General features: G+C 35.0%; 1 protein-coding gene across 1 annotated transcript in view; it reads right to left on the reverse strand.

The window, feature by feature from the left end:
• Nucleotides 1-14,067, reverse strand: part of KHDRBS2 (KH RNA binding domain containing, signal transduction associated 2) — a 629,201-nt gene that overhangs the window by 45,238 nt on the left and 569,896 nt on the right. Inside the window, exon 7 of the mRNA XM_062187562.1 lies at nt 6,663-6,745. Coding sequence (XP_062043546.1) covers nt 6,663-6,745 — 83 coding nt within the window. The remainder of the gene's footprint in view (nt 1-6,662; nt 6,746-14,067) is intronic.

Here is a 14,067-nt window from a genome sequence, read left to right on the forward strand (position 1 = left end):
TAACTGACTAGGCAGATAGCATAATTACAACCAATAGGTATAATCACATTTTTAAGATTAGCTATAATCATACACAATGAATAATTTGAGGAAACACATTGATTCCTTTCTAAAACTAATAGTGGTTTATCTAAATGCCTAAAATAAATCTATCAAATAAGAACTAAAAATGAACAAAAATGTGTTAAGAGTTGGACTTTCATTCTATTAAGATTAAATTCAAACAGTACCAAATCTATTGTTTATGCATACAGAAATCATTAGATGCCATGAAAACACAACTAACACTTAGACTAACTGTAGAAAATATCTCAAATCCAATAACATTTTGTAAATTCAATCTCTTTGTTGACTAACTGTTCAGACATAAGAGAATTGAATTACAAAATCAGATGAGTTACTTTATAGTGAGTGGGGCCACTTAAATGAGTAGAACAAGCTGTTAAAAACAATATTATAAATTTTATTAAGTTGTGGGCAACTTGAGTGTATCACACTAAAGTTTTCAGTAGAAGGGCTTCTGTAAACTCTTAGTATCAAGTATAAGGGCTCACATTTACCTTAGGCCTAAAATAAATGGTTAAACTATTTCATTTTTTTCTGCTTAAAATTATCCTTTGTGGGGCCTGCATTGTGTGGCACAATGGGTTAAGCACTGCCTCCAAACCTGGGATCCCACGTGGGTGCCAGTTCAAGTCCTGGCCACTTAGAAGGCAGTGGAGGATGGCCCAAGTACTTGGGGTGTTCCACCCACATGGGAGATTCAGGTGGAATCAGGCTCCTGGATTCTGCCTCCCTCAACCCCAGCCATTGCAGCCACTTAGGGAGTGAATCAGCAGATGGACTCTGTCTCTCTCCTTCTTTCTGTGTAACTGTGCCGTTCAACTAAATAATTTTTTAAGCATCCTTTGAGGTAGGTTCAATGTTTAAGTCTCCACTTGTGATTGTATCCCATATCAGAGTACTCGGTTCAAGTCCTGCTACTCTGGTTCCTGGTTTCAGCCTGGCCCAACACTGTCTGTTGTGGCCATCTGACGAGGAAGATATCTCTTTTTCTCCCTCTCTCTCCTCTCCCATTCTCTCCTGTCCCTCTCCCAACTCTGACTTTCAAATAAGACAATAAATTTGTAAAAAAAAAAAAAAAAAAAAAAGAGGCCAGCGCCATAGCTCAACACGCTAATCCTCTGCCTTGTGGCGCTGGCACAAAAGGTCGGGGCACCGGATTCTGTCCCGGTTGCCCCTCTTCCAGGCCAGCTCTCTGCTGTGGCCCGGAAGGCAGTGGAGGATGGCCCAAGTCCTTGGGCCCTGCACCCCATGGGAGACCAGGAAAAGCACCTGGCTCCTGCCTTCGGATCAGCGCGGTGTGCCAGCCGCAGCGGCCATTGGAGGGTGAACCAACGGCAAAAAGGAAGACCTTTCTCTCTGTCTCTCTCTCTCACTGTCCACTCTGCCTGTCAAAAATAAAAAAATAAAAATAAAAAATAAAAAAAAAGAAAAGCATGTACATAACTAACTGTACATTCTTAGTATACTGAATGCATATTTTCTCTGGCCTGCTCAAGTTTATAACAAGTCTGCTGAACTAATGAATTGGAATTCAAATTTAGATTTTCTGGAAGTATTTAGTCTTAATGTTAAGATTCTTGAATTAGCAGATATGAATTCAAATGCAACAGTTACTACTTGAATGAGTTTAGGAAAGTCACTTAATATTTTTAAAGATTGCATTTTCTCTATGTAAAATGGAAAGAGCAGTACTGGCCTCATGTATTTCTGAAAAGATTTAATGTGATAAAGTAAACACAAGCATTTAGTGTAGAAGTGAGCACAAAATATTCTTAGCTATTATGAATCATCAGTCCAAGTAACCTTTGAACAACAAAGTAGTGGTTCCCATCCTATGGTGTATGACTCTTGAAGACCTAAGAAACTTTGCAGTAGGGGAGTCTGAGAACCCATTTGTCCACCAAATATGTGTTTGTATCTTCACTGCATATTCTGAATTTTGTGTGTAAATACATGCTTTCTCATAAATACAAGTTCATTTAAAAGTATTGTTTCTGTAGCAATTTCATGTCAGTGTCATACCTTCAAGCGACTGTCACTAATATGTGCAACTACTTGCCAAGTGGGATTAACATTTTTGGATGCTGTGCTGGATATTTTGGTTTTCCATTTCATGCTACCTCCAGTCAGCTGTCTACCCAGGAGATAACTAATGGTGGCTCCATCTACAGGATTTGTTGGACTCTGTAGTGGGTCCAGCCAGTGGAAGAAGTGGTAGGACACTGAAAGGAGGGAACAAAGTGAGATTGAGGTATTAATGCTCTGGACTCCATTCCTGTGGGTTGGCATGCCTGCCATTCTGAAACAAAGTTCTCCGCTCCAGTCAGGTGGCCCCTCCTACAATTTTCTCTTTTTTGGTGGCAGAGCAGCTCATCACAGTGATACTAGCCCAGAGGACTTAATTGTCTCCGTGTATATTCTACCACGGAAAACAGTGCCTCTATTAAACTCTGCTCAAGTTATCCTAATTTAGGAGTTTCATTTTTCTCCTACTATGTAGGATCTGACAGTTACAAATATTCAAAAAAGGATTTCATTCAAGGTCACTTTGACAACTACTCCTTTATATTTCAGAGAGAGCTACATCTTTGCTTTCCTAGCCAATTGCTTCATTAATCCACAGAGGAGAATCTTTATTTTCCTAGGTCGGTCAACTTCTTCACCTGATTCGTCATCTTTCAAAGAAAGAAAGGGTTTCCATTTGGACATTTTGCCTATTACTCCAAACCATAGTTTAAAATGTACAGTGGAAAATTATATGAACTTTATTTTTAAAATACAAATTACTGTTAGAATCAAAGATCAAAACTGGTCTTCTAATGTTCATTTGCTGTATGATCATTTGTATCTAAGTAAATGAAACTGACTGTTTTTCTAGATCTGTGATTTGCTTTGGTATAGATTCTTAAAATTTGGGCATTTGGAAATGTTGGTAAAATGTTGTGAATTTACATGGTTTCAGATGTTTGATCCCTGAAGACATTACTGCCTTTGAGGAATACATAAAAATGGAGTATTAGAACATGAGCTGAATTTAAATGTTTGGTCCAATTAAAGGTGCTAATCACAGCATGTAATTTGTCTCAAGACAAAGACTTCAAGTGAGTGAGTTCCCCTGGAAACCACAACCTGACTCCTGCAATTTAAATCTCACATAATACACTCATCAATCTATTTCTTTACTTCTCCTCAATAAGCCAGAGCAATAGAAAAAGATGGTCAGAAACCTCTCATATCATTGTCATCTCTACCGGTAAGTAACATGTCATTCATGTCAATGCCTCCCAAGTAGTCTTTCTGATCCATTTGAAATTTCCAAAACCTTACAAGGCAATTGGGGATTAATTAAAGTTGTTATAACATCTGAACTCCAGGTGAATCTTTGTAGATTTGTACCTTGTGAACTTCCTCTAGAATCTCTATTGAGGATGATCTAATTATTCCATCTAGGTACCTGCCAATTTCTCCTTTATAATCTTCACAAACTCTGTGTTCACCTGTGCAAACCAGTAAATTAAAGATTTTCTCTAAAGACTTTAATCTTTTATCTCAGTTCTGCTAAGGCACACATTTTATTGTTTTATATTCAAGAATATAAATCTACATTTTTCCTGATTTTGACTGTGAACAACATTCATGTTTTTGCCAAAATACTATTTATATTGTTTGTAACACTGGAGGAGTTTTAAGCTCATGCATTTCTCTTTATACTACTTCTTTGGAAAACTAGGAGTTTTCCATCAATCTAAATCTTATTTTTCAAAGTCCACGGAGTCATTATTTGAAAAAAAATTCTAGATTGAGTCTTATTAAAAAATGACTTTGTCTCACTCCTAATTCATAACAACTGAGTGCTTGCAAATGATTCCTCAAATTACTGAGAAAATAAATATTTAACTAAATTATTATTTTACCTTCTAGTATAGTTGGGATAAGAAATAATCTAATTGGAGTATTTTATATATTAATATAACTCATGTTCTAGTGTTTACCCATTTCTATTACAAATTATCATTATACTGTACCAGTTATGCAAGAATGATTTTGCCCAAATAAAATTATATAATTTTTAACATATAATTTTTTTAGTACAACAACCTTATGATTTTATTTTTTTAACCCTTTTGGTTTAGAATTTAATTATCTGAGAAACACACAAATAATTAGTAAGTATGATACAGGTACATTTGAATTTTATATTCTCTTTGAGGAATGAGGCTGGATTTTCTATTCCAATAGTGTATAAAATGCATTAGGCCTAGCATTTATGGGTTCAACAATCATTCATTCAGCTCACTCCTTGTGAAAAATACAATGTCTGGTATTATGAGGGAGTTGAGGGTATATTAGACAAGGATTCTGAGCAACAGTAGGAGTATTAAGGGACATGTGGACAATCACAATGTAAGACAGAGGGAAAAAAAGTATTGCTAATGCAATTCAGAGCAGAAATAGATAATTTCCAAATAAAGGATTAGGAAAGTTTTTTTGGAACAGTTAGATTTTTGAGCTGGGCCTGGAAGGATGGGAAGACTTCAGCCACAGAAAATTGAATGGATATGAATGTAGAAAAGGAAGACAGCAGAAGTGCATAGAAAATGTTCTTTTACATGTAAATTACATGTCATTAAAATAAGATAAAATATTTCCACTAAAATATTCTATATTAACATTATATATATATATATATGTGTGTGTGTGTGTGTGTGTTCAATGATTTACTGTTAACTTTTCAAATATTCAAAAGTAAATTATACAAATCCTATATTTTTATTCTTGTCTCTTAGGGTAAGTTAAACCCATTTAAATCTCACTGAAAGAAAGTCACAAAGTCCTTTATTTACAGAAAATTATTCCACAATTTATGGAGCTAAATGTAGCTCTGCAGAATTACACCAGGGAATTATTTTAGTCTATTTTAGGTTTTTGTAGTATATGGTAATTACATTTTCTACCAAACGCTTTCTGAAATTAGTTATAGGAACTTTATTATCACTATTTTTATTGCACTAATACATAGTGATGAACAATTTGTTGTAAAATATTTACATGTTCTAAATATGTTGCCAACTTGCATAAAGTATTTGTGATATAATGCAAGGATTTCCCACATACTAAATAATTGAATTATATTCATTAGGTAATTAGGATAATTAAGATATAAGCTTTAATCTTATGATGGATTTTCTATTTAACCTACTACAAATTAACCAATTAATACTTAAGATAGTGGTTTCCATAGTGATATGTTAAGTCAGACTCTCTTGACATGTATCAGTACATACTCATTTTTCACCTACTTGCCTACAGTATTCTTTCTAAACAGATTTTCACCTGGCTCCTTTCATAACGCTGTCCCACAAGCCATGTAAAATCCAAACGTCTATGGTACATGAAGGTTTTATCTGTTCCGTAATGACCTTAACAGTGTTTGCTTCTTTATTCCCTCTCTTCCTCCAAATATTACTCAATAAATGTTAAGAGACATTACTTAATTCTTCAATGCTAATAACATTGATCAGTAAGTGATCAGTGCTATACTAATTATGAACAACCAATTCTATTGTTTTTTTTCATCTCCTGAAGAAGCAGAATCACTTAAATACCACATGGAACCCCTCTATTTTGCTAGGAAATCTGTAACTTTTTTTTAAAGAAAAAAACTTATGTGCCTGAATTTTCTAGGCATGTATATATTTTATACAAATTTTATTCATTAATGCCAAAAAATGGAAATAACCCAAATGTCTTTCAACTGGTGAATGAGGCACAATATGATATTCTGTACAGAGAAACATTGTACGTACAATAATGAAAAGTAGTGAAATACTGATACTCAAAAAATGTCATATGCATTGTGTTGAAAACATTTTAGATTCAAAATTCTATATATTGTATTGCTTCTACTTCTATGACACTCTACAATATCCAGAACTGTAGCATAAACTAAACACATGAGGTTTCCAGAACCTGCGGATGGTGTAGAAACGTTTGTGGGTGATGAAAATGCTTATATCTCAGTTTTGGTGGTAGATACACAGTAGTTTGCATTTGCCAAATTCACACAACTGCACCCAAAATGAGTAAATATGATTGCATAAAAATAACTTCTCACTAAATCTAATCTTAAAGAGATCTATTAAGAAAGGAAAGGAATCTCTGATTCTGTGAGGAGTTTTAAGAATTATCCTCTTTTAAAAGTATCAGTAATATTTCTGGATCTTTGTTTTATAAATGAAAATTATATCCTAGGGAAAAATGCTCTGAGTAAATACCTCGTTTTAATTTTTGTTCTAATTACAAGTTCACATTAAACATGCTTAAAATAACAGTTTTTACTTAAATGCAAGCTTGTTTAATGGGTTGATTGATTATAATAATCATCCAGTCTCAAAACAAACTGCTATTTCATACTTTGCAAGATTATTGCATTTTACCTCTCACACTATACTAAGCAACTTAACAACTCAGAAAGCTAATGGAGAAAAAAAATCTGGGAAATCTCATATAAACTTCTGATGATTCAGATTAAAAAAGCAGAATAGTGGATTTAGAGATAATCCTGAAAAGGATGCTTTAGATATGAAAGACCTTACCTTTGTGTTTGGGTCCCATAGCTGTTATCATAAGCCTCATAGGTCTGGTCATCATAATCACCCCCATAACCGTCATCGTACCCCTGAGTCAGAAAATGGCAAAAAAACCTATTAGTAATCAATTTGATTTACTTTGATCCTATTTTGGTTCATAAGATTATAGTTTAGTTATTATGTTTAGTTTGTGAGTGTTTATCACATTTTAATAGGATAATAATTCTCATATAGCCTTGAATAAAATAAGATTTCACGAATGTAATATTATTAATTAAACTCAGGGTATGATTGAAATAGCAATACCTATTCTAAGCTATATCTATAAGTGATCAAAATTAACAAATGATATTTAGTAGCTTCAAAATATTAAGGGAAAATAAGAATTATTTTGATAACCTAATATAATATACTTGTTACTATCTCACTGGGAACTTTATCCTTTTCCTAATAATCATAATTAAGATAGGAACTAAGGTATATAAGATCCTTAAATCGTGGACAACATTCATTGAAAAAAAAAAAAAAGAGGAAAAATGAAGAAAGGAGTGAAATAAAGGCTTTTTATTTGGTTTCAAATATAAATCTCATAAATAAAATAACATATTGTGGTGAGTTTGATTTCCTGAGTAAATTAAGCTTACAAATTGAATGCATATTTGTCATTGTAGAATGTGCAAGCAAGCTAGCAATTATTCACTTCAGTTATCAATCACTGTGTGAGTGATTTAGTTTTATTTCCCTTTGTGGTCATTGACTTTAAACCCTAGTCATCCATCTTGTAGGCTCTCTACTTCTGGAAAAACCTTTAGCTTCTTTGTCTCTGGATCTTTGCTGATGCGTCTCTTTCTGGGGAATGCACTTCCACCCCACTCTAACAATTCATAGCCTCATTTCAGTCAATAGACTTACAAATCACAGTTTTCAGAAGTTTAAACAGAAAATGTATAGATACAGAAGCTTTCACACTAATCTTAACTACAACTTTTGAGCCAATTTAATCTGCAAATATTTTTATGAACTTAAGTTTAAAAAAAGTCTATTCTTTTTCACCTATATTATCCTTTAATCAAAGTTGTGACTTACATATGAGGTTTTCTGACTCTAACTTCAATTTGTTTTATTTTTTTCACTCATGATTTCTATTTCATCATATTTTTGTTCTAAAGTGTATGGAATAGTTTCTCCATCTGACCTTAGAAACATTCTAATTTGATTACAGTATTTATAAAATAAATGAATTAAGATATTTTAAAATAAAACTAAAGAGTTAGTGTCCAAAAAAAATTATTCCTGTGTTCTTCTCCAACCTCTAGTTCTCGTTAAGTCTTTTTTTAAAATTAATTAATTAATTAATTTTTTTTGACAGGCAGAGAGAGTGAGAGAGAGAGACAGAGAGAGAAAGGTCTTCCTTTGCCGTTGGTTCACCCTCCAATGGTCGCTGCGGCCGGTGCGCTGAGGCTGGCGCACTGCGCTGATCCGAAGGCAGGAGCCAGGTGCTTCTCCTGGTCTCCCATGGGGTGCAGGGCCCAAGCACTTGGGCCATCCTCCACTGCACTCCCGGGCCATAGCAGAGAGCTGGCCTGGAAGAGGGGCAACTGGGACAGAATCTGGCGCCCTGACCAGGACTAGAACCCGGTGTGCCGGCGCCGCAAGCGGAGGATTAGCCTATTGAGCCACGGCGCTGGCCCTCGTTAAGTCTTTTCATCTAATAATTTCACATATATTTTTTGTTGTTATTATTGCTTGACTTATGAATTTTCATCATTTTCTTTACTATCCTTTCAAGTTGTTGAGATTTATTTCTACTATGGATTATTTTCCATATTTCACCATGAATCTATCTTCCTAATATAGTTTCATTAGCATATATACCAATATATCCATATTATGATTAATAATACATAATATATAATATTTATTTTTCACTAATGATCAAAATTAGTAGTTTTATGTTTACTCTAATATACATTTTCGTTCTCCCAAAGCTAGTAATTTCTCATTCATTTTATTATATTGGTTTATTATATTGGTTTTCTATGTTTAGATTTACTTGTCTTTACTTATTCCCAAATTATATTAAATTAGCAGTATTTCCAAATATCAGTTAATGCATCTCTTCCTTTTGTGCAGCAAGGAAACTATTTCCTGTAAAATATATCGTCATGCTGTGGTCCAGACTGATGGATTTCTAAACATGAAGGCAGGGGGGTTTTCCTAAGACCTCTTCCGCACTGTTCAATTTCCCTTAACCAAATTTTATCTTTTCCTTGCTCCCATATTCTCATTCAGTAACCTCATGAAGAGCTATATTGGAAAGAAATATTTTGATTCTCTCTCTCCCTCTTGTTTAGCTTTACCTCTTCCACTTCTCGTTTCAGCTTTATTCTTTTTAGTGTGATTTTTTTCTGGCACAGAGTAAAGTGAGAATAGACAAATGAAAAAATGATCTATACCTCACCTAGATTCACCAATTGTAGACATTTAATCCCTGAATGCTTTATCTCTTGTGTAAAAGGACATTCTTTTACATAAATACAATATAAATAATACTATTTCAAAATTCACAATAATCTCATGATATTGTAATATTTTTTCTGTAATTGCCCCAGGTATTTATGATTTTATAGGTATTTTTGTCTTTTATATCTATTTTTTAATTTCAGTCATGAGCCATGAATTGCATTTGGAGATTGTATCTTTTTAGTAACTGTAGATCTAGCATAGTTTTCCAGTCTTTGTTTCCCATAGTAATGATTTTTTTAATAGTTAAGACAAATTAACATTCTGAATTTGTCTGACTACTCTCATAATTAAATTCAGATTCAATACTTCTAAAGAATAATATATGTTTGTTGAATGTTTACATGGCTGGATACTTTTAAATTTTAGTTTCAATATGGTTGTTTGAGCCTCAGAGTTTAGGTTGACAATGATTTTGAATCAGAATTCCAAGAGCCTTGATCCAATGTTTTCGACCAATGAATCAAGGTTGAGAATTCCTGTTCCAAGATTTGGTTTGTTTGTTTCCTTTCTGGATTCTTTAGAACTTCAATCTCTGGTATTGTGAAATTTCACAATGCAGTGCCTTTTTGTGTGTTCAGAAATTTCTCTGGATCATCAACAAACTCAATCCATAGGCTTCTAATCAAGTCTACGAAATGCCTCTCCATTTTTCTTCACTTTCTAAATCTCTTAATAGTGAGATTATATTTTCTGGATAGGTATATTAATTCGATCTTTTTGTCCTATGTGATATGTCTTACTCTAAATGGGAGAATTCTATAAACTCATCTTCCAATATTTTACATTCAAGGAAATATTTTAACTTCAGCATTCTAGTTACAAACACATACACATACATGCATGTGCACATAGGAATTGGCGATGGAGAGGATGGTTCCGTGTTTTCAGGTATATTATAAGCATTCAATTCTCAGCTCAAGGCCTCTCCTACTCTCTGGTGGAACAAGGATTAACCTCACAGTTGGGATTTTCCAGAACTGCTACAGTTAGGGCAGTCCAGCCCTACACCTTGGGGAATCTACTCCTAACAGTAATGAGGGGAAGAAGGATATTTGCTGTTACAGATGCCTCAGAGGGTGCAAACCTCATTCCCAGCATCCAGGCTCTTGGTCCTCTGGCAAAATTGTAAAAATAAGCCTTCCTCCACCTTCAGTTCTTATTTAGAACTCATGAGCTCCAACTTCCTATGCAGGAGACAGGTGAGTTTTAATATGTACTATTTCATTTTTGTGCTAGTGTCCCCCAGCAAGGGGCTAGAAGAGCCAAAGGTGGGAATAGGCAAAGGTTTTCAGGGCTCAAAGTTCCTTAAATTCCCTGTGTCCCCCATTTTCCATCTGTTAAAATTCTACTTTTGCAGCCAGCTAAGAGGGTAAAGCCACTGTCTGCAGTCTTGGCATCCCATATGGGCACCGGTTCAAGTCCTGGCTACTCCATTTCCGATCCAGCTCTCTGCTATGGCCTGGAAAAAGCATAAGAAGATGGCCCAAGTCCTTGGGCCCCTACACGTGAGTGGGAGACCCGGAGGAAGCTCTTGGCTCCAGGCTTCAGATTAGCATAGCTCCAGCCATTGCAGTCATCTGGGGAGTGAGCTAGAAGATGTAAGACCTTTCTCTCTCTTTCTCTCTCTCTGCCTTTCAAGTAAATAAATAATTTTTTTAAAAAACTGTACTCGTTACACAACATAATTTTACATGATATTATCTTCCTTTCCTTACCAAGCAAATGGCCACCCTTAGTCCTCTACATTTAAATAGCTTTTTGTTTCTCACTGGTACTAGAATATCTAAATATGTACTCTGTTTAGTTAAAATAATTTTCTGTATAAGTTAAACTTTGAAAATCAAAGATATTCAGCATAGTTATCTGTAGGCAGCCTTTGGACAAATCAAGGCCAGTCTTGGCTCGTGGAGTTCTTGGGATAACAAAGTCACATACTCCCATCCTGAAGGAGGATACTAATCAAGAATGCCCTGTTAAAATTATCTGTGCCACCAGAGACCCTGATAAGTTGCTTATGTATGGTATCTTTTGTGCTTCTTTGTGCTGGTTATGTATAAATACCACTGAGACATTGGAATAAATGAGCTTTGATCAGCCTTGTTGTCTTGGCTCCATTCTCTGTGATCTGTTGTCCCTCTTTTCAGTCCCTCTCCCTCCCTTTGGTTCCATTTGACTAGTGTGGCTGGCCCCGCACAGTTATCACTTTTGTGATGCATTGTGGTGCTTATTATTGTGTATCCTATAGAATAATAATTTAATGCTTGTATTGAATTGGTAATGACACAGAGGAATGACTATTCTTATTCTCTACAGATGTGATCTGACTAAAACCAATCACCACTAAAAATATTTTAAATGAAAAGTATCTAGTAGTATTATTTCTGTTTCTAAAAAATAACTTTATCATTTGGTCTAGGAAGATTGTTACAATTTGCTTCTTCATTTATACTTATGTCTATTCTAATTGTCTTTAAAAGAATAACTTTTTTTCTATTAACCCACAATTTCATAAAGCATATATGCAATAGTTCCCTAAAATAATCATTACTCTAAAGAAGATAAATGTGGATATTCATACATAATATTTTTCTAATACCTGATATATTTTAAAAATCAACTTGATGTATTTAAAAAGATGTATATATGTAAATGTTTGAAAATTCATAGTAGTACATAACAATAAACAACCCTTAGCCCACTGTAACAAAACAAAAAGCATTGCAAAGTTTAGGATTCCAATATTTCATTCTAAGCATAAAAAACAAAGCCATCAGTTATCCATGAGTATAACTTAGTGCATACATCAGATAGTTTGCTTAATGCTGAGACTAATGGAGTTGTTGGATTTCTGAAGAAAGCATGAGTATTTGGGACGTAGGGCATGGAGAGATGATAGCACAATCCAAAACGATTGGACTGTGACTGTATTCTTCCAACATTCAAGTTCTTGATCCTAACACAATCTCCAGAAAACAAAGGGAAAACAGGAGACCACATGAAGAACTATTATAAAGAAGGACTAAACCTACTTAGACTAGGGTTCTGCAGATGCTTTGTGAATTATCAGCTTCTCTTTGACTCTCTAAACCTAGATGAAGTACTAATAGTAAAATCCCAGAGCAAAAAGGAAATATACTGAGAAGCAAAGACAGATAATGGCAACTGACCAGATCCAGCAGATGTATTTGAGAACTACCAGTTGGTCCTCATGTACTGATTCAAGTCGCAGAGTTGGCAGAGATTGTAGGACTTCATGAATAATCTCAAAACTTAAGAATTTGGGAAAAATAAAATTGTGCAGGGGATGTTTTGCATAATAGAGTTTTTAAGGCCAACAAAGTTATAGGAAATAGGAAACCAAAGTTCTAGGAAAAAAATCTTGTGTGATTTTCTTAAGTGAAAATATGGATTGTGCTAGTGAAATTACAAGAAAATTCAATAAAGTAGACATACTCCTTAAAAACCTAGACTATAGGCCAGCGCCGTGGCTCAACAGGCTAATCCTCCGCCTTGCGGCGCCGGCACACCGGGTTCTAGTCCCGGTCGGGGCACCGATCCTGTCCCGGTTGCCCCTCTTCCAGGCCAGCTCTCTGCTGTGGCCAGGGAGTGCAGTGGAGGATGACCCAAGTGTTTGGGCTCTGCACCCCATGGGAGACCAGGAGAAGCACCTGGCTCCTGCCATCGGAACAGCGCGGTGCACCGGCCGCAGCGCGCTACCGCGGCGGCCATTGGAGGGTGAACCAACGGCAAAAAGGAAGACCTTTCTCTCTGTCTCTCTCTCACTGTCCACTCTGCCTGTCAAAAAAAAAAAAAGATTAAAAAAAAAAACCTAGACTATAAAAACAAAAAATCCAAAACTCCAAAAGTGAAAGACAAAAATTTCTAATAACTTATTTTCCATTTTTGTTTCATTGTTTCTGCTATTTTCTTTGAAGACATTACAATGGTATCATGTCATTTCCCCTAAAAGAAATTAAATCTACTTTAGATGCTTAAAATAGTGATTTTTAAAATCAGAGTATATATAGGGCCAGCACTGTGGCATAGTAGACTAAGCCTCTGCCTATGGCACCAGCATCCCATATGGGTGCCAGTTTGTGTCCCAGATGCTCCTTTTTCCTATCTAGCTCTCTATAGCCTCAGAAAGCAGTGGAAGATGGCCCAAGTGCTTTGGCCCCTGTACCCATATGGGAGACTCATAAGAAATTCCTGGATCCTGGCTTCAAATGTGGCCATTTGGGGAGCAAACAAGAAGATGGAAGATCTTTCTGTCTCTTTCTATTTCCCTGTAGCTCAACCTCTCAAATAAATAATATATTTAAAAAATCAGAGTCTCAAAGTAGGATTTGATAACATATAAAGAATATAATATTTCTGATGTCCCAGTGATAGAAAAACCTCTTTAAACAATTAGCTAATACTTTCAACTTTATTTTCTCTACTTGTAGAGAGATGAATTGTTATGTCCAACAGAAAATAAAATGTTCAAGTTTGCACAATCAAAAGAATATCTCTTATTTCTAGAATTTCTTTGTTAAGTTATAAACTCTTTGGCTTTCTATTATTTGAGCCATATTAGAAAAGTCCTTATATGATCCTTATGCAACACAATCTTGCCTATTTTGGGGATCTTTGCTAAGTCCTACACAACATTAAGGTACAATCTGAAATGCAGGCCTAAGAAGAAGATCTGAAAAATAATAAAAAAGGATAATTCATTTGTTGTTCCCTATGAATTATGGATCACTTTATAACACAACTGTGTGTTGAGTAATGCAGCATGCAGGACAGTTATATGTTACCACGATACTGTAGAAAACCAGCCCTTTTCAAGTATACTGAGAAAAATCTATTTTTTTAATATGCCTACTAATTTTTCAATGTA

This window comes from Lepus europaeus, chromosome 3 (assembly GCF_033115175.1).
Source record: "Lepus europaeus isolate LE1 chromosome 3, mLepTim1.pri, whole genome shotgun sequence".
Classification (NCBI taxonomy): domain Eukaryota; kingdom Metazoa; phylum Chordata; class Mammalia; order Lagomorpha; family Leporidae; genus Lepus; species Lepus europaeus.